Consider the following 21681-nt stretch of genomic DNA (forward strand, 5'->3'; position numbering starts at 1 on the left):
TACCAAATATTTGAAGTGTTCCATCCACTAAAGAGGGGAAGGGGTCACTGAAATTTTAGTACTGTATATAAAGTAGACGTATTACACTTGCAAAACTTCACAAATAACCAAAATGTTTAAACGTGACTGTGTTGTCTATTTTCTTCTTTATTTACATTTTTACATGGCTACATTATAGGCATTACAATGTGCGTTATTGATTTATTGGTGCAAAACCAGACTCTTGCGCTTCTGGGAACTTTCAAGACACATCAGAAATCTCCCTGAACATCCTAAAGGTTTTAGGTTTTTGGCTCTGAGACTTCACATGCAGCTACAGCAATGCTAAAGGTTCTACAATGTGTCGTCGTGGTTGATGACTAACATGGGGAATAGGAGAATATTACAGTTAATGTTCCTGTTTACCCTTTCACAGCCATGCTCCCAGTTTTGTATTATATATATTTTGAAAACTTTTTTTTTTTTTTTTTCTATTACTACAGCAAAACCTTGGATTGCCAGCATAATTTGTTTCACAAACATGCTTGTAATCCAAAGCACTTGTATAGCAAAGCATTTTTTTTTTTCTAGAGTAAAGAAGTGAGGCACCTCTAAGTGTAGCAATAAGTTGCTAAATATTGTACCTTCAGTAAATGTAACCATATTGCTACACTTGGAGGCTCCTCTCTTCTCTTTTACACTCATTTGTGACATGACGTTACTCTTATATAAAGTCAAAATGTATTAAAAAAAAAAATTAGCTTGTCTTGCAAAACGCTCTCAAACCGAGGTTTTACTGTATTTTTTGTTTAGCGCTTATTTTCTTCTTTCTTTTCTTTTTCTGTTAATAGATGAGGCAAGATGGATGTCCCTGGACGCAGCACAGCACAGAACTCAAGTCATGTACCTCCTTGATGAACTGGAGGTGGTGTCCCGGGAGAAGCGACTGTCAGCGGCTAGAGCTATCCTCTACTTGGCACAAGGTGGGTACCAGCACAAGAAAGGAATCAGGAAAACTAAGGGGTGCCATTTCATCAGGCTCCTGTAGAGTAGCACAGCTGTTTGTTGAAACTCTTTAGTGACATTTGTGGTGCTGGACTAATATACATGCTGACACTGGAATTTTCAACCAGTAGATTAGAAAAAAGACAGTAAGCGTAACATACACACCACACTCCTCTTTCCTCTGTTCAACCAAACCCATCCCCCTTGTGCATAGCTTAATTTATTGCTTTGTGTGGCCCAAACTAATTCTAAATTGTTTACATGAACACAGAGCCCTTCACATTGGTCCCTCCTCTCAAAGAAGTTTTGTATTTTCTTAGTTATACTGTCACATGCATAAGAGTCAATTTAGATAGAAGTCATTTAGTATCCTGTATGTATTTGCATTTTGAGATTAAACACAAACACGTTAAGCGCAAATAAGTAAAACCCAATCAAATCTGGAGGAAATATAAATTCCACTTACATGGTATTGTTTTCTATGATGAATATTAAAGGCTGGTAACAATGTATTATGTAATACTTTACATTTTAAAGGGAAACAAACTTAAAATTAGGTTTACCAGATTCATTCTAACTTTAAGTAATTTAGGGGTTGTTTGAAGCATGTTGCCCACTTGGCACTATGGTTCAATCAGCACACCTGAAAGTGTTTGAATGGTTGTGCAGAATTCGTTAAACTTCTGTGCAACCCCCCCTGCCCATACGTGGATTGAAAATGTGTCTGGTTCCTGCTGAACTGGACAAGTTTCGATCCATGTATTGGCAAAGATTTACCCAATCTCTCAGGTGTGACTATTGCTCATCTTATTTACTGAATGGGTTTAGTCTGTCTTCTACAAGCTAGTAAGTTTTTCAGTTTTTAAAGATGGTAAAAAAAAAAAGCAGGTCTTCATCTAAGACGGGGGTGCCCAACATTTTGAAGAGCGAGGGCCACTTAAGCGACTTGGTAATCGGTTGTGGGACACAATGATCGGAGCGGGGGGATGGGATGTTCGTGTCTGATCTGCTAAGTCTGGCTCAGTGCAGGTAACCCGCAGGTAAAAAATGTGTGTTTCTTTTTGCTCTTGAAGCGTAGAGAAATTGGAATGTGTGTGTTTTTTTTGTTATGTTTTTTTTGCACTCTGTGCCCTCGTTCTTGAGATTCACCCTTTCTATTTGTCCTGTTTACCATTATCATTGACATTTTTTTTTTTTATTTAAATAAAATCCCAAATTTTGGGTTGTCTCCAGAAAAGTAATAGCGAGGAAATCTTCCAATGTGTACACTAGTTCTGGTGACCTGGGGGTCCAAAAGAATTTCCTTAATCTACAAGTATTTCTTCTTATTTTCTGTTTGGTTATGAGACGGGAAGTAAAGGGAAATCTCTGCAATGGGACACAGAGGAAAAAAAAAAAAAATCTCAGGGGTTAAAACCCTTCCTTGCTCTATCTAAAATTAAGAAAAGTTTGCCTATAGTTCTACTTTTATACATTGAGTCTTAAGTGCCCGAGCATTGTAATGTGTGGGGGTTTTTAACAATTTCCTGTCTCCTTCTGTTCTGTTCTTTGTCTTATGGACACATGTTCTTATGTGTTTTGAGTAAGCTATGTTTCTGAATTTTTTATAATTTTTTTTGTTTCTTTTTTATAATGCCTCTTGTTTTGTACTTTGAACTATGATGACTAAAAATGCTTAAACATGCCACTAGCTTCATATTAGTATTGTGCATGGCCAACATAAGTGGATGATAACCGTTGATCTCTCTTGCCAGGGGTGTTTGTAGAATGTGAAAATGAGACTGATGTCCTCCAATGGTCTCGATACAACTGCTTCCTGCTTTACCAGATGGGGACTTTTGCCGTCTTCTTGGAACTTCTGAACATGGAAATTGCGTAAGATAGCCAAGTTCTCTGTGTAACATTCTGTATTAGTTTCGTGTGTGTGTGTGTGTGTGTGTGTGTATATGTGTGTGTGTGTATGTGTGTATATATATATAAATTGTCCCGATACCACTTTTTTTAGGACCGAGTACAAGTACCGATACTTTTTTTCCATGTACTCGCCGATACCGATTTTTTTTTTTTTTTTTTTTTTTTTTTTTTTTAATGCAGCCATGTCCCTAGATGCAGCCTTGTGTCCCCTAAGAGAAAGGCAAGCCCCCCCCCCCCCCTGCTGCCGACATCTAGTTGATCAGCGCTGGGGGAACATAACCGCTTTCATTTGAATAGCTGTGTGTTCCCCGCCTCGTCATGTATAGACACTCCCCCGTGCCCGGGCACTTTTGATAGACAGATCACCCGTCCAATCCTGGGATGATCTGTCTATCAAAGTTTCTGGGCAAGGGGGAGTGTCTATACATGAGGCGCGGCGGGGAACACACAGCTATTCAAATGAAAGCTGTTGTGTTCCCCAAGAGTAAATTAACTAGATGTCGGCAGCGGCGGGGGGGGGTGGGACTTGGCTTTCTCTTAGGGGATTAGGCGGCAGCAGCTAGCCTCTCCTCCATAAGAGGACTGCGCTGCTCTCTGCCCCCTCTCCACCCCCTCTCCACCAGCTTTCGGGAAAAAGGAAAAGTATCGGGAGCATTTGCGCGAGTACAAGTACTCGTATCGGGACTATATATATATATATATATATATATATATATATATATATATATATATATATATATATATATATATATATATATATATATATATATATATATATATATATATATATATATTTTGATATTTCTTAAAAATTCGTTTTTATTAACTTACGAAAACAAAAACTCATATTTCATAGTTCCTCCCTAGTCGTCTTTTATCAAACTTTCTGAAGTAAGATATCTGCACAGAGAGTTCTCCAGAATTAAAAATAATTAATATTTTCTGTTTTTATATGCATAACTTTTTGGCAGCTTATTTCGAACCCTGGTTATTTGTGTGTTACTGGAGGCTGTGGGGACAGGAACCAAGCAAAACGCACAGCTCCATACAAAACTCTGTGCTAGAAGTGATAAAACCTGTGTGTGTGTGTGTGGTGTGTTTTTTCTGATAAAAAAAATAAAAGTTTATTGTGCCAATATGCATCCAAAGCACTGCACATGAGACGAGACACATAAGGAGGAGTCTCTAGGACAGGGATATGCAATTAGCGGACCTCCAGATGTTGCAAAACTACAATTCTCATCATGCCTCTGGGTGTCATGCTTGTGGCTGTCAGTCTTGCTATGCCTCATGGGACTTGTAGTTCTGCAACAGCTGGAGGTCCGCTAATTGCATATCCCTGCTCTAGGACATACATCAAATAGACAGACAGACATACATGAGAAACTTAAAGGGGTTGTAAAGGCTTTTGGGCGCCTCAGTGTGAAAGGGGTCTAAATGTAGGCTAAATAATTGAAGAGTATTACTATCTAAAATGGCAGGGGAGAGCAGTAATCTGTAGAAATTCAATATGTTATCCTTTCTGAAGTATACAAGAGTTACTAAAGGGTATTGCCTCTTGAACCATGTATATAAATAATGCCTATGTCAAATTCAGTTTTCAGGGACTTTTGAACTTTTTATATATCTTTTGGTTCTAGGAACAGCCAGGCCTGCAGCAGTGCTCTAAGGAAGCCTGCTCTGTCATTGGCAGACAGCACTGAACTCAGGTAAGTCCAAATGGGTGATTTAAATATCAGGGCTGTGGAGTCGGTAGATAAATGTTCCGACTCCTCAGTTTTATGTACTTCCGACTCTCCGACTCCGACTCCTCTGTATTAATATGCGAATGTATTTTATACATTCCTTGAGGGAAAGAAACGCAACCTACCACAGGACTACTGGCTGGGAAGCCAACAGTCTACTGTATTGCACAGTTTAAGCAAAAGACAAACACAATGAAAACAAATCTGCTGCTGAAGATAGGGCAGTGGGAGGATCCAGGAAGGGGCATTTATTCTAAAACATGATTTTCCTAGGAGAATCCCATAGTCATGTTTAAAGTTTAAGCTAACAATCGGAGTTTACAAGTTTTCATAGCCTTAGCTAAATGACAGCAGTTTTTCCAATGGTTTACAGCTTCAGTGTTGGACTATTGGCCCTCCATTCCCTTCACTTATACAAGTGTCTCACTCTCTAGTCCTGCAAAAAACATATTTATTTAATCCCTTATCAGTGAGAGGCTAGGTTACACATGGACGCTGCGTTCCCTGTTAAAGCAGAACACAACACTATGGAAAGTATAAGTATTGCAGCTCCTAATTGTGCGTTGCGTGCCATATAGTGAAGCGCATGAAAAGCATGCTTCTTCACGGTCACTTAACGTGTTCGTTTTGCGGTTACGTGAGGCACTGCATGCATTGGTCTTTATTCTTACAGTAGAGAAGTCATTAATTATAACTTTTTGTGAATTGGGACATTTAAACTTGCTTTTTTTTTTTTTTATTCCAATCTAAATTTAGTAGGAGTCTGAGTCGGTGCATTGTTTGCCGACTCCGACTCCACAGCCCTGGTAAATATGCTGTTATACTTGCTTCAAGTATAAAGGGTTCTGTACTTTTGTCTGTTTAGGGTGATTCTAAGTGTCATGTATCTCCTGGTGGAAAATATAAGGCAGGAGTCGCCAGAAGATGATCCAGAATGGAGTATTCTGAGACAAACTTTCCACACAGAACTTGGTGAGTAGGGGACATTTTCTTTCAAGCCAACGGCAGTTCTTACAGAGAACCAGTTATTATTGCACTTGGGCAGAATTCTGAATTTTTAGTCTCCATTGTTAGAACACTGCAAGATCATTTTGGAGGGCTTGTATTTCTCCACATTTAGCTTTGCTTACTGACATACTGCCCCATCATCTGTCTGACCTCACAACCAGCCCCGCGAGTACATACTTGTGACCATTAAGCCCTCTAAAAAACTTGTAATCGGCTAAAGATGTTCTAGAACAATGGGGTTGATTTACTAAAACTGGAGAGTGCCAAATCTGGTGCAGCTCTGCATAGAAACCAATCAGCTTCTAGGCATCTGCAAGCCTCTGCCTGCCATTCACACTCTTTAGTCCAGAAGTTGCCTGACTCTTTGCTTTTTGAATGAAATTTTTAGGACTGGTCGTCTGTTTTTTGAGGCAGTTCCATTTTGCTCAGTTGTACTCCATACCCTACAACACAGGATTTGTCATCGTGGTTCAAATCGGTCAATTTGGTCTTTCTCCGAAGAGCAGGCTGTCCTTGCTTGGTGGTTCAGTAATCCTGCTCTGGAGTTGGAAGTTTCTTTTTTCTTTCCGCTCCGACCCTCATGTTGGATGCCAGCCTGTTGGGCTGGGGAGGACACCTTGTCTGTGCAAGAGTGTTGGACATTTGCGGAATCTCCCTCTTCCAACAAACATCCTGGAACTTTGGGTGATTGGTTGACACTGGAAACCCCATCAGGAGGAGGATCATGCAGTCCGAATTCAGTCAGAAAACTCCAGTTTGACTTGCATCACCCACCAGAAAGGATCCAGACGTCTTGCTGCAGCAAGAGAGGTAGAAAGGATCCTGAGCAGAATTTCACTTTCCAGCCTTGTGGACCATTTACATTTTAGGTGTGGACCAGAGGTAGGAAGACTTCCTCAGCTGGCACATCCTGGAGCCGTGAGAATGGTCCCTACACTCAGAACTGTTCTAGGACCTGTCTCTCGGGTTGGGGCACCAGATTTCACCCTCCAGGTTTAACAACCAACTGGACAGGTTTGTCTTCAAGTGCAGGGATCCTCTGGCAGAAGCAGTGGATGCTCTTGTGGCACTGTGGGGTTAATACAGCCTTTACTACACCTTTCCTCCCCTAAAACTCACCCTCTGCTCTCCAGGGTCAGGATGGAGGGCATTGCAGCGATCCTCATAGCCTCAAGCTGGCCTGGGTGGATGTGGTAATGCAACCTTGTTGTACTCCCATCAGAATCGCTGTGGGTTTTATCACATCTTCCAGACCTTCAGCCACAAAGAACGGTTTGCCACCCTGCTTCAGGGTCACTGGCTTTACAAGTTCAGGTTCTGAGATACAAATGCATCTGTGATTCCCTACAACACTGAAGCTTTCTTCCCACAAGGTATACTATTGCACATGGAAAGCATCTTTCGCTTGGTGCAAGGCAATGAGTTTCATCCCAGAAAATTCTCTGTGTACAGGATCCTGTTTCTTTATCGTACATCACGGGACACAGAGCGGCATATTCATTACTATATGGGTTATATGGAGTACCTTCAGGTGATGGACACTGGCAATCTCAAAAACAGGAAGTGCCCCTCCCTATATAACCCCCTCCCATAGGAGGAGTACCTCAGTTTTTACGCCAGTGTCTTAGGTGTTGGTCATGGTTTAGCTTGCCTCCACATCCTTGGGATTAAGGTGGGCTAACCGGTTCTGTCCAAAGGCCTCAGTGCTAAAGTGGTCAGCAACCGGACCCCAAACAATTGGGGTATAGCCCATAATGCTTTCTGTCACAGAGAGCTGGACTCTGGGCCCAGAACTTAGAAACCTTTGGGGGCCTAATGTTTCTGTTGCCAGGGTGCTATATGGGCCCAGGACAGTGGATCCTTCATAGGAACCCAGGGCCTGAAGGTCTAGACGCCCCACGGAGATGGGGGAAGATTGGACCTCTTGCTGTGCAAAGTCCTGCGGCATGGAGCAGGTAAGTGAAGGGGAAACTTGCGGAACTTGGTTCGCAGCAGGTTTTTTCTGGGGGAAGGTCACAGCGGGACATGCCTATGGTTTATGCGCTGCATCTGGCAAGGTGAGTCACATATCTTAAGATAGGATGACTCTATATGTGTATATTCCCCATAATTGTGACCTCCCTGGTAGTATTGCAACTGGTGCTAGAAGCATTGAAAAGGGCCTGTGTGTATAGTGACAATTCTCTCTGAGAGAAGCCCCTGGGAATCTATTGAGGTTTCTTATATAGAGGGAGTGAATGCTCTTACCTGCAAGCCTACTCAGAGAGGTCCAGGCGGTTGCTGCAGAAAAATAATGCCGCTCGGTGGATCCTGGCCTGGACGGCAGGATCAGCCTCTGACCTCCTCGTGTGTGGCCTCCCCCCCCCCCCCCCCCCGGCGGGCGCGCGTCCCCGTGATATGGGCGCAATTTCGCGCCGTTTTTCTGAAGGGGAAGGGCGGGCCCGTAGGTAAAAGGAAGGGGCGGCCCTTCCAAAAAAGTTCCCAGCTCAGTGATGTGTTGGAACTGAGAGAGGAAGGACCAGAGCGGCAGAGTGGGGCGCCGAGGACACACAGTGGCCAAAGAAGAGTATTACAGTCTTCAAAAAGACTGTCTTTCACCCTAAAGATAGGGTTTCTATTTCTTTTCAGCAGTTTTTATTGGCAAATACTACTAAAGGGGGACAGAATGGTTTTTCTTTCTTTGGTTTAAAAAAAAAAAGAAACAGACCAAGATTAATAAGGAAAGGCATTTTTTTCCCCAGAAAGGGTTTTTGGGCAACAACTATTTATTTTCCCAAACACCATTAAGTAGCGGGCGTACCTCGGTATTGTACCATGGCATCTGGTTCGGAGGGTACAAAAGGTGGGGATTCCCCCAGAGGATCCGGGGTCTCGGACAAAGTCTTACCGCTACTTTCCCCAGAAGGAGCCTTGGTGAGACCATCGGGATCTGGGGCTGGAGCTGGCACGGGTCAGTCCAACCCTAGGGTGGTCACGGACGAGGTACTGTCCACCTCTCTAAAGGAGATGGAAAAAATAATGGAAAAAATGATAGCCAAGGCTATGCGGGGCAGAAAACGGAATAGATCTCCGTCGCCCGAGCGTGAACCCTCAGATGAGGAGGTCCCTTCCGCAGAGGAATGGGAAGACCTCTTGGACAAGGACCAAGTAGGTTCAGGGATCGAGGATCCGGGTACGGAGGAGTCTGGCGCAGCCTCCCAAGGGGAGAGCTGGTGAGTTCAAGTTTTAACAGACTTGGTCCATAGGACGTTCAACTTGCCAGTACCAGATCTCCAAGTATCAACGGTCTCAGCTTTGGGCTCACTAAGAGCGCCTCAAACCAATGCGGTTTTTCCGATCCATCCTCTACTAGAGGAAGTTATGTTCCAAGATTGGGCCAAGCCAGATAGAATCTTTGTACCACCAAAGAGATTCTCTGCCTTATATCCTATGGAAGAGAAATTTTCCAAGAGATGGGCAGCCCCGGCTGTAGACGCAGCCATCTCATGTGTTAACAAGTCTTTAACATGCCCTGTAGAAAACATACAGGTGTTCAAGGATCCGGTTGATAAACGCTTGGAAACGCTACTTAAAACCTCCTTCACTACTGCAAGGGCAGTAGTGCAGCCAGCTGTGGCTGCAATTGGGGTTGCGCAAGCATTATCGGATCAAGCTAAGCAGATGCTTAAACTTATTCCTGCCCAGCAGGCAGAAGAATTTTCGGACGTCCCTAGGGCCATACGCTTTACGGTAGATGCGATTTAAGGATTCGATCCAGCAAGCGTCACGTCTATCATTATCCCTTATCCATATGAGAAGACTCTTATGGTTAAAGAGCTGGGAGGCAGAGCCCCCATGCAAGAAGCTCCTGGTAGGGTTCCCCTTCCATGGAGGACGACTCTTCGGAGAAGACCTGGACAAATACATCCAGACCATTTCAAGCGGAAAAAGTACTCTTTTGCCCACCAAGAAGAAGTTTCGGGGGCCTGCGTTTAAACGACAGTACTCCCCTGGGCAGGGGCCCTCCAATACCAAGCAGTATCGACGGCCTCCTGCAAGATCAAATTTTAACAAGTCGCAGGGACAGGCCGGCGCAGGCAAGAAGCAGTGGTTTCGCAAGCCAGCCCCCAAGCCGGCCTTATGAAGGGGCGCCCCCACCCTCGAAGGTGGGGGGAAGACTGCGTCTCTTTACAGAGGTTTGGGAGGCCAGCATTCCCGACAAATGGGTACGGTCCTCCGTGGCTACAGGCTACAAACTAGACTTCCTAAAGTTTCCTCCTCCTCATTTTCAGGAGTCAAGAGTACCAAACGATCCGAAGAAGGGAGCCGCATTAATAGCGGCATTGAATCATCTACTCTCTCAGGAGGTAATAGTAGAGGTACCAGTCCAAGAACAGGGGCTAGGTTTCTACTCCAATCTATTCATTATCCCAAAGCCCAACGGCGATGTCAGGCCAATTTTGGACTTAAAAATGGTAAATGCATACCTAAAGGTCCGCTCATTTCGGATGGAATCCGTGCGGTCAGCAGTTGCCGCACTTCAGAAGGACGATTTTATGGCATCCATAGACATAAAGGATGCTTACCTTCATGTTCCAGTTTACCAGCCACATCAAAGATTTCTACGCTTCTCGGTGGCTCTACGTCATTTCCAATTCATGGCGCTTCCCTTCGGGTTGGCTACGGCCCCCCGGGTGTTCACGAAGGTCCTAGCTCCAATCCTAGCCAATCTAAGGATTCAAGGGGTCACGATCCTAGCATACCTGGACGACCTCCTAGTCATAGATCACTCGTCTCCTGGCCCTCACAGTCCAGTACCTCGAGAGGTTCGGCTGGGTCCTAAATCGAGAAAAATCAGCATTCCAGCCCACAAGGCAGTTGGAATATCTCGGCATGAGATTAGACACAGAACAACAGAGGGTGTTTCTGCCTCTGATAAAAGTCAAAGCCATCAAGGAATTAATTCTACTGGTTCTAAGCAAGAAGGAACCAACTGTTCGCCTATGTATGCGGTTACTAGGCAAGATGGTGGCCACATTCGAGGCGGTACCGTACGCCCAGAGCCACACTCGTATCCTGCAGGCAGCCATCCTGTCAGCCTGGAGCAGGAGGCCACAGGCCTTAGATATCCCGTTGCCGCTCTCATCAAGAGTCAGACAAAGTCTGTGTTGGTGGTTAGACCCTCAGAATCTACTGAAGGGGAAGTCTTTCAGCCCAGTGGCTTGGAAGATAGTAACCACAGACGCCAGCCTAACAGGCTGGGGAGCAATTTTGGATGGTTGCACTCGCCAAGGCACTTGGGCAAAGCCAGAGAAGCAGTTGCCCATCAACATCTTGGAGCTCAGAGCTGCTCGACTAGCCCTCAGGGCTTGGACGTCCAAGTTGCAGGGGTTCCCGGTGAGAATTCAATCGGACAATGCCACGGCAGTGGCATACATAAATCACCAAGGGGGAACCAAGAGTCAAGCCGCTCAGAGAGAGGTGAGCTTGATTCTCCTATGGGCAGAAGCTCATGTGCCCTGCATATCGGCAATATTTATTCCAGGAGTGGACAACCTTCAGGCGGACTTTTTAAGTCGCCAGACTCTGTTGCCGGGGGAATGGTCTCTACATCCACAGGTCTTTCAGACACTCTGCCAGAGATGGGGAGTGCCGGACGTGGACGTCATGGCATCAAGACTCAACAAGAAACTAGACAGGTTCATATCCCGCTCAAGGGATCCGATGGCCTGCGGAACCGATGCGCTGGTTTGCCCTTGGCATCAGTTCAAACTACTTTATGTATTTCCCCTGCTCCAGTTACTACCCCGCCTGCTGCGCAGGATCAGGGTGGAGCACATACCAGTCATCCTGGTAGCTCCAGCATGGCCCAGAAGGGCATGGTATTCACTAATCCTAAAGATGGTAGTGGGAGACCCTTGGACTCTACCTCTACGGCCAGACCTGCTATCGCAAGGTCCGATCCTCCACCCTGCCTTACGGCATCTAAATTTGACGGCCTGGAAGCTGAATCCCTGATTCTCAGGGGTAGAGGTCTGTCTCAGAAGGTAATCTCTACCCTAATCAGAGCCAGGAAACCGGTCTCTAGGGTGATTTATTACAGGGTCTGGAAGGCCTATGTAGGCTGGTGTGAGTCCAAGCGATGGCTTTCTCGCAAGTTTACCATCGATAGAGTATTACGTTTTCTCCAGCTAGGAGTGGATAAAGGACTGGCATTAAGCACAATCAAAGGACAGATTTCAGCTTTGTCAGTGTGGTTTCAGTGGCCGCTGGCCACCCACTCGCTAGTTAAGACCTTCATTCAAGGGGTCTTACGTATTAATCCTCCAGTTAAATCCCCGCTTTGTCCGTGGGATCTAAATCTTGTTCTGTCAAGTTTACAGAAACAACCTTTTGAGCCGTTGGCTGAAATTCCTTTGGTTTTACTGACAAGGAAGTTAGTATTTTTGGTCGCCATAGTTTCCGCCAGAAGAGTATCGGAACTGGCAGCCTTATCCTGTAAGGAACCATATCTTATTTTGCATAAGGACAAGGTCGTTCTCCGCCCTCATCCTTCCTTCCTACCAAAGGTTATATCCAGTTTTCATCTAAACCAGGATTTGGTATTACCATCCTTCTTTCCTAAACCTACTTCCAGAAAGGAAGGGTTGCTGCATACCTTGGATATTGTCAGGGCCATGAAGGCCTATCTTAAAGCTACAGAGAAGATCCGGAAAACAGAGGTGTTGTTCATTTTACCGGATGGGCCCAAGAAGGGGCAGGCAGCTGCAAAATCCACCATCTCGAGGTGGATTAAACAGTTAATCACTCAGGCCTACGGCTTGAAAGGGTTGCCTCCTCCGTTATCATTAAAGGCTCATTCTACTAGGGCCATGGGCGCCTCCTGGGCAGCACACCACCAGATCTCTATGGCTCAAGTTTGCAAGGCGGCAACCTGGTCTTCTGTCCACACGTTTACAAAATTCTACCAGTTGGACGTAAGAAGGAATACGGATACAGCCTTTGGGCAGGCAGTGCTGCAGGCTGCAGTTTGAGACCCTCGGATTCCGGGGGCTCCCTTTTGAGTTAAATTTAAAAATTTATTTTTTCTCAACTAAGTTGGATTTATTATGATTTGAGTATATCTCTAAAATAAATCATTTTGTCTTAGGAAGATGTTCTCCCTCCCCTCATTGTAAGCATTGCTTTGGGACATCCCATATAGTAATGAATATGCCGCTCTGTGTCCCGTGATGTACGATAAAGAAAAAGAGATTTTTAATACAGCTTACCTGTAAAATCTTTTTCTTGGAGTACATCACGGGACACAGAGCTCCCACCCCTCTTTTGGGGACCATTTTGGGAGGCATACTGCTTGCTACAAAACTGAGGTACTCCTCCTATGGGAGGGGGTTATATAGGGAGGGGCACTTCCTGTTTTTGAGATTGCCAGTGTCCATCACCTGAAGGTACTCCATATAACCCACATAGTAATGAATATGCCGCTCTGTGTCCCGTGATGTACTCCAAGAAAAAGATTTTACAGGTAAGCTGTATTAAAAATCTCTTTTTTTGGTGTGTTGACCTTTATAGTACCATCAAGAATCGGGTCTCTGTGCTGGCGATCCTGTTTCAGAGTCTGCTGCTTCGCTTCCTATTCTTTGATCAAGACCTTCGTACAGGATGTCTCCCATGTGGCTGCTGGTGTGTAGTCCTCTGTATTTCTGTGGGATCTGAATTTGGTTCTCTTGGCACTACAAAAAACACACTTTAAAGGGGAGTTCCAGCCAATATTTATGTTTATTAAAAATCATCAGCTACAAAAAGTGTAGCTGCTGGCTTTTAATAAACAGACACTTACCTGCTCCAGCGATGTGCCGGCCGGGGCTCCGCTCCTCTCCCCCCCCTCCCCGGCCGGCGTCTTCATTGTCACTGTGGGCACCCGGCCGTGACAGCTTTCGGCTTCACGGCCGGGCACCCACTGCGCATGCGCGAGCGGCACTGCGCATGCGCGCGCTGCGCTGTTTGATTGGACAGGCGATCGCCTAGGACCTGTCACGTGTCCTAGGCGATCGCCTACAGGGAGGGGCTGCCAAAAGGCGATTAAGCTTAATCGCCTTTGCAGCCCCTCGGTGGAAGGAGGAAGTGGGACAGGAAGTCCCCTTCTCCTGAAGCCCCCACTCCCCCCAAAAAAATGACATGCCAAATGTGGCATGTAAGGGGGTGAGGAGTGGGATAAGCGGAAGTTCCATTTTTGGGTGGAACTCCGCTTTTAAACTTGTAAGGAATATTCCTCTTTTGTACTTTTTCACAAGGTTGAGTTTTTTTCTTGCAATCACCTCTGCCAGGCGAATGTCTGAGATGGCAGCCATATCCTGGAAATGCCTCTTTTAGGTCTTGCATAAGGACATGGTGGTGTTGAGGCCCAGAACTTCCATCATGCCTAAGGTAGTTTTGGCTCTTTTACTTTCGTTCTTCCATCCCTGTGTCCAACTCCAGTTCAGTAGGAGGGGATCTCCTTCTATGCCTGGATTAAGTTTGTTCTGTGAGGGTTTAGCTGGCAGACGCTACCCATATTGGAAAGACTTTCTCTTTGTCATTCCTGTTGGTCCTCATAAGCGAGAAGCAGCTTATCTCAGCATTTCTCAGTGACTCAAACTGTCATTCAAACTTATGCTCATTAGGATCAGACTCCACCTTTCCTGTCAAGGCAAACTCTACTAGAGTTGTGAATGGTTCATGGACTTTTCAGCATTGGGTTTTGGTTTCCCAGATCTGCTTGGTTACCAACTGGTCTTCTGTTCACATGTTCGTGGATGAATGTTCAAGTCTAATCTGATGCCAGCTTCATGCATAAGGTCTTTCAGGTGGCTGAGGGTCCTCTTTGAGCCAGACAGTTCCCACGTCTCTTTGTTGTGTGGGTCTGTTAGTATTTTGTTGTTGCCTATCTCTTAATTGCGCTGTGTTTGTTTTTTTTTTGTTTTGCACATCCCAATTGTATCTAAATTGCTGTGTCCCTCAATTGAATGAGACAAGCTTACCAAAAAAAATCTATTACATGGAGTTGACACAGATTCCACCCTTCTGCTTATGATTATGCTCTTGGTACACTCTTGCCATAAAACTGAGGCACACAGAGTACAAGTACTGGGCTGGGCGAGAATTTTTCTGTTTTTGCTTTTCTGTGTCCAATGCTTTTATAGGCAGCAATATAATCGGAGTTTATCTTAATTGCTTCATCCCTCTATTCAAAAATCTATTTTTATTATTTAGGCTGGTGTTGTTTTTTTCTTATTTCAATTTGAGACTTAAAGGGGTTGTAAAAGTTCGTTTTTATTTTCTAAATGGGTTCCTTTAAGCTAGTGCATTGTTGGTTCACTTACCTTTTCCTTTGATTTCCCTTCTAAGCGCCAGATTCTCGTAGATCGGCGTATTGTTGTGCGGGCGTAACGTATCCTATTTACGTTACGCCTCCGCAACTTAGACGGGCAAGTGCTGTATTCTCAAAGCACTTGCTCCGTAAGTTGCGGCGGCGTAGCGTAAATATTCAAATTTGGAACAGGGGGGCGTGTTTTCTGTAAAGAACTTGTGACCCGACGTGATTGACGTTTTTCACGAACGGCGCATTCGCCGTCCGTGGAATATCCCAGTGTGCATTGCTCCAAAGTATGCCACAAGGACGTATTGGTTTCGACGTGAACGTAAATGACGTCCAGCCCCATTCACAGACGACTTGCACAAACGACGTAAAATATTCAAAATTCGACGCGGGAAAGACGTCAATACTTAACATTGGTACGCCACCATATAGCAGGGGTAACTTTACGCCGGGAAAAGCCTAACTTAAACGGCGTAACTGTACTGTGTCGGCCGGGCGTACGTTTGTGAATTTGCGTATCTAGCTGATTTACATATTTCTAGGCGTAAATCAGTGTACACGCCCCTAGCGGCCAGCGTAAATATGCAGTTAAGATCCGATGACGTAACGGACTTACGCCGGTCGGATCTAATAGACATCTATGCGTAACTGATTCTAAGAATCGGGCGCATAGATACAACCGCCCAGACTCGGAGATATGACAGCGTATCTGGAGATACGCCGTCGTATCTCCTTTTGAGAATCTGGCCCTAAATGTTTTTTTTTCTTTTGTCTGAATTTCTCACTTCCTGTTCCTCCTCAGTAAGCTGTTCTAAATGACTTTCCACCGCTCAGATGATGGTGGAAAGCTTACTGAGGAGAAACAGGAAGTGAGAAATTCAAACAAAGAAAAAAAAAATATTTAGAAGGGAAATGGAAGGAAAAGGTAAGTGAACCAACAATGCACTAGCTTAAAGGAACCAATTTAAAAAATAAAAGACGAACCTTTACAACCCCTTCAATCTTCAGATTTTTACATAAGTCTGGGCCTTACTGGTTCACTTAAAGCGGATGTGGCATGGAAAAACATTTTTTTAAAAGCCAGCAGCTACAAATACTGCAGCTGTTGACTTTTAATATTCGGACACTTACCTGTCCTGGAGTCCAGCGCCATCCGCAGCAGAGGACGGGCGATCGCTCGTCACTCTGCTGCCCCCCCCCCCGCCATCCTCGGTGAGGGAACCAGGAAGTGAAGCGCTCCGGCTTCACTACCCGGTTCCCTACGGCGCATGCGCGATTTGCGCTGCGCCTGCTGATTGACTCCCGCTGTGTCTGGGAGCCGAGTGTTCCCAGAGCACAACATGGGGAGGATGGGAGGTGACGTCCTGCCCGCAGTCTGCCCGAGACTGTGTGGCCGGAAGTGGGTGCAAATACCTATCTTTAGACGGGTATCTGCACCCCCCTCCTCCCTGAAAGATGTCAAATATGACACCGGAGGGGTGGAAGGTTCTGATCAGCGGGAGTTCCACTTTAGGGTGGAGCTCCGCTTTAAAATGTTTTATTAAAAATTAGCAATTTATTTATTTTTTCTCGCATACCCTCTGTTCTGAAAAGCCATGTTTTGCGCATCTAATTTCAGATTTTATGTGTATTGCTTATCTCCTTAACTTTTTTTTCAGTTCATGTATATATCCTAAATTGCAACTCTTCTAATGTATGCGTTTTTTAGCTTTTCCATCCAATGGCGAGGAACCATTTTCTCATCTCCTCTTCACAATGGTTGCCAAGTTCTGTAGTGGCCACTCTCCACATTTTCCCATGAAGAAGGTCCTGCTATTGCTCTGGAAAGTTCTTTTGGTATGTTCAGTACTCTGTGATGTTTTAAACTATATTTTTTGTATATAGTATATGTGATCTTAATGTAATAACATAGGAAAGTGATGGCAGAAAAAGACTGAGTAGTCCATTGAGTCTGCTCATATTATTATTTATTTGGGGGGGGGGGGGGTGTTGTGTGGGGGTTTTTTTTTTTTTCCCCATTACTAAGTAGCTACAAACATATCCACAAGGTCATTTTCACTGAGTAATGTACTGTACTTAGTTTACACTAGGGGGATTCTCCGAGCTACAGAAGATGAAGGAGCGAAAGAGAGCAGAGTTGGGTCTGCCACCACTGCAGGAAGACAGTATACAAGTGATGAAGAACATGAGGCCCACTGCTCCTCCATCCTATGGAATAGAATTTGGCGAGCAGCAGAAGAGGGGGCGACGTAGCCGCAGGGTATGCTTTACGTAGACTTTAGTACTGTATAAACTGTTCTCTTTTGTGGGGGGCAAGTGACTGCATTGCAGCACATATGACTGTCAATGGAAAAGTAAAAAAAATAAACTGTTCACTTTAATAAAAGAAACAAAAATGGCTAATGGCATGTTTCCTGTTTCTTATTTTCATTTAGGTTGATAGTGTTTATTGCCCATTAATTGTAATAAGCAGAAAGAGGAAAGGTCTGGTGTCCCCAGTAACACACTTCCATCCCTATAACATATAGTCAAACAAAAGAATTTCCCCCGGGACTTTAAACTAAGTGGGCACTGTTACCGCCAGTAAGAATAACAATAGTTATTACAATATATAATCAAGTAAAATTCTTTACATGCATAGATAACACCAACAGTTGCCAATAAAAAGATACATAAACAAAAGGTATTGGTACATAAATGTAGTATCACGGGCATCATACTACCCGACTAGTTTCACAAGATCCAGCTCGCTCTTCAGGGGTGTGTAACACTGTACCACTGAGCTTGACCATGGCTACAGGTGTGCGGCCCCAAGACGGCGGCAGCAGGTGCCTCACCCGGGAGCTGAGGGGCCGGAGTCAGAAAGGGACCCCACCAGGGGCCAAACGGAGAGCAGGCATGGCATAGGTGTAGTGATATATACATAGAGACCTCGTTGGTCCATAAAAAGTATAGGCTGAGTATGGTGAATATCCCAAGTTTAAAAGTAATGACACAGCAGGCAATCTCAGTGAGGACACACACAGCTGTGTCTTTTGTTTATGTATCTTTTTATTGGCAACTGTTGGTGTTATCTATGCATGTAAAGAATTTTACTTGATTATATACTGTAATAACTATTGTTATTCTTACTGGCGGTAACGGTACCCACTTCATTTAATGTCCCGGGGTGAATCCTTTTGTTAGATTAATTGTAATAAGAGTTTTTAGCTATGTGTTTTTATCTGCATGTTGGGGGGAAATGGTTATACATTGTCATCACTTGGTGATTTGGTGAACCAATTTGAGGCTATAGATTTTGGTGGGATTCTCTTTAAAAAATAAAATAAAAAGAGAAATCTGTGGTCACAGCATAAACTTATTTTAGAACATCAGCATTGTAGTAGCAGTACAAACGAGCTCTATTTCACAATCCAAGCTTAAATAAAAAAAACGTATTTTATGTTGAGTGCTGGCTATCTCTTTTCATATCTTCCTGAATTCCCAGCATGCTTTGCAGCCTCTCGTCTTCTGTTTTACTATCAATTTCTAAGGACTGCATATCTCATGGTACCTTGCTGTTTGCAAGTGTAGCACTACCCCCTCAGGAGCCGCTGGTTGTTTTGGGATCGGCGTATTAAGTTACTTCTTATCGTTGTCTAGGGTGATTGCAGTGAGTAGAGCAGTAAACGAATGTCCAATCAGTAAGTAAGATTTTCTGAATGCTTTATTTCTCGGCCCAACACGACCAACATCAACATGAGGTAGAGAAAAAAGGTTGAGGAAGAGAGAGAACTTTGCAGTATCAGGCCTGGATATGAAACGAGCAATCCTGCTCCCAGTAGTAGTAGATACAGTTAGTCGCCACTCTAGCCAGAGTGGGTGAAGTGCCCCCGGACAGACTCCTGCTTGAGCCTGGCAGCCGAAGTGTCACTTTAAAGTTGCTGGGAAGAACAAGTCACTTTCCACTGACTTGGCTCTGACCTTAAATAAGATGCCAGATGAGGCCTCTGCCACAGGCTCGATGCTGACAATGGTGAACAGCAGAGCGATTCCTCACCAGTCTTTTCCTTTGGCGTCACCGACTGACAGTACTGAGGTTATCTGTCAGTATTCGGTCACCCAGATCCCCGATGGTTCGTCCCAGCCTCTCAGATAACCTGCCTCCGGGTTCTCCTTGAGCTGATTCCCCACCGCACAGCACATAGCTTGGGATCTCTTCAATAGAGCTGGGGACCCAGCATGTCATTGGGGCCCCTTTCAGCAGCATGGAGCTCCGCGTAGCATGCGACCCCGGCCTGGTAGGCCATATCGCCGGGGTCTGTTGGATGCGCACACCCTAAAGGTGGGTGCCACACCTGGAACCCGCGAAGAACCAAGAACAATGGCGTCTGCCACAGATATACCCTCCCCCAGCATGCCCCGCGAGGGAAAACTCCTCTAATTGGCTTCTGGGGAAAAGTGGCTCTGCCAGAACCCCTCTAGCGCCAACTGTCACCCAGGGGTGGGATCGGCACCCCTGGAGCGCAGACTGACCTACAGGACAGTCCAGGAATGACAGCAGCCCAAATTTAACAAATTATGAATGGGAGCAAAATAACTCTCCCATTCCCCCACTAACTTTAGCGTAGTGCCCATACTGAAAGTAAGGGGGCGCTACATAAGCAGACATTTTTTGTACGGACCCCTTTTCCTGAATCTCCTTCTCAGCATCTCTGTAGTCCAGAAGGCAGGCTCTGTGAAATGTGACGCAGAGGTACTATTCACAGGGCATAGTGAATTCTGGAGGTATATATGTAGGTTCATCATAAAGTAAATGTACAAACTTCAAGATTGTACAGATTAATAGTAGACTAGAAATAATTGAAATAGAATTTTTACTTTTTTTTTTTTTTTTTAGCATAGATGCTAAAGGTTTCTAGAAAGTGCATGTCGTGTCAGCATTTTTATTAATAAAAGATGGGACTAATTTTCCTTTACTTTTCCAATAACCGTGGATGAGTAGAACCTGAGGTAAATCCCAACCTGCAGAAGTAAGGCCCATTACATCACAGGAATTTCTAAATTGTGCACTCTCCAGCTTTAGTAAATTGACCCAATCGGCTTCCAGGTTTTATTGCCAAAGCTTAATTGAACAAGCTGAGGTTAGAAGCTGACTTTTGCACTCTCCAGCTTTAGGCTGCATTCACACCTCGGCATTTTCAGCTTGAAAAACGCCCAACAAGCAAAATCCTGTTAATTTCAATGGCACCAGTTCACATCTGAGCGTTTTGTCACATGGAACAAAAGGCCTGAAAAACACCTTGAGCATAAAAAAAGAACCTGAGCTTCTTTGGGGCAGATTACAGGTGTTTTTCTGCTTTTTACATTGGTGACTTGTGCAAAATCTACTGTAAAAATTGTGGTTAAAAACACGCAACTTTGAAATGCTAAGGTATGAATGCAGCCTCGGTAAATAAATCCCAATGAGTTGTTTTTTTTGCCCTCTATGCATCCTGCTTAACTAGTGCTTTTTTTTTTTTTTTTTTATATCTAAGGTAATAATTTCTGCTTCATTATTTATATATAACAGGACAGTCTTGATGTCTATAATGAGAGAGACCCTTTCAAGAGCGAGGAATCTGCAGGGGGGGACGAGGATGAAAATGAGGATTCGGAGAACATGGTGGAGGCAGAGTCTGATGTACAAGAAAGGGATGTCATGTCACAGCCAATGGCTTGCCTGAGAATCCACACCGAGCGAGTGTGCTTCCCTAGGGGTCTTCCTTGGGCACCTAAAGTAAGGTGAGGGAACAAAATTTTGAGTCGTCACTAATGTATACCAGTTAAACGCACTATGCAGTGATTTGGTTTCACAACTGCACAGCCCTGGGCCTGCAATAAGTATTATTTTGTCTTCTTTTCCATCACACACAAAGCACATCACCAAACCCCATCCTTGTCTTATGTGCCATATACTGCCTCCTAAATATTAATAAACATGCTCCTTAGTATACAAGAGGCAAGCCCATGCATGTTTTTTTGCTCATGTAAATATGAAATATTGTATGTTTTTGTACTTGCCCATTTCTTTTCAGGCAGCAAGGGCACCGTAGTCTTGTAAAGCATTGTATCACATCCAGCTATGGTGGAAAGTTTCTCCTCCTCCTCTCTTCTCCCTCATCCTCCCTATATGGACCACTTATGTATTTTTTTACATGTTGATCATATCCCCCCTTAATCTCCTCTTCTCAAGAGAGAATAAATTCTGTTCCTCTAATCTTTCCTCATAGCTGAGCTCCTCCATGCCTCTCATCAGTTTGGTGGACCCTCTCCGCACTTTCTCCAGTTCCCTGATATCCTGACAATCAGGAACCACTTTGATTCCTTTTTGATCACCAGTGGGGACCTCGGCTGTCACTGACATAGTGACTATATGCAGGCAGAAGGTTCATATGAAGGCTGCATTGTTGATCTGCCCTGTCCTTTGCATTTTGTTAGCCTAAAAAACAAGACAGGATTGTTCTTGCTAATAAAAACCTTTTTATATATTCTCAAATGTTTATAATCTTCTTTTTTTTATTTTTTAGACGTCATAGAGTTTATTAAGTGCATTGGTGCAGATGGTGGATATATTTGAGTCAATGTTATCGGGTCAAAGGGTTGGGGTGCTAGTTGCCATAAATAGTACTATGCTGGTTATCGGTTGCAGCTTCTGTTTGTAGAAATAGAATC

At 44.5% G+C, this 21681-nt stretch overlaps 1 protein-coding gene across 1 annotated transcript in view; it reads left to right on the forward strand.

The window, feature by feature from the left end:
- Window positions 1–21681, forward strand: part of STRIP2 (striatin interacting protein 2) — a 90976-nt gene that overhangs the window by 27110 nt on the left and 42185 nt on the right. Inside the window, exons 4-10 of the mRNA XM_040343247.1 lie at window positions 831–962; window positions 2739–2859; window positions 4539–4607; window positions 5509–5615; window positions 16697–16824; window positions 17069–17248; window positions 20540–20751. Of these exons, the coding sequence (XP_040199181.1) occupies window positions 831–962; window positions 2739–2859; window positions 4539–4607; window positions 5509–5615; window positions 16697–16824; window positions 17069–17248; window positions 20540–20751 (949 nt within the window). The remainder of the gene's footprint in view (window positions 1–830; window positions 963–2738; window positions 2860–4538; window positions 4608–5508; window positions 5616–16696; window positions 16825–17068; window positions 17249–20539; window positions 20752–21681) is intronic.

The sequence above is a fragment of the Rana temporaria genome, chromosome 3 (genome assembly GCF_905171775.1).
Source record: "Rana temporaria chromosome 3, aRanTem1.1, whole genome shotgun sequence".
Classification (NCBI taxonomy): domain Eukaryota; kingdom Metazoa; phylum Chordata; class Amphibia; order Anura; family Ranidae; genus Rana; species Rana temporaria.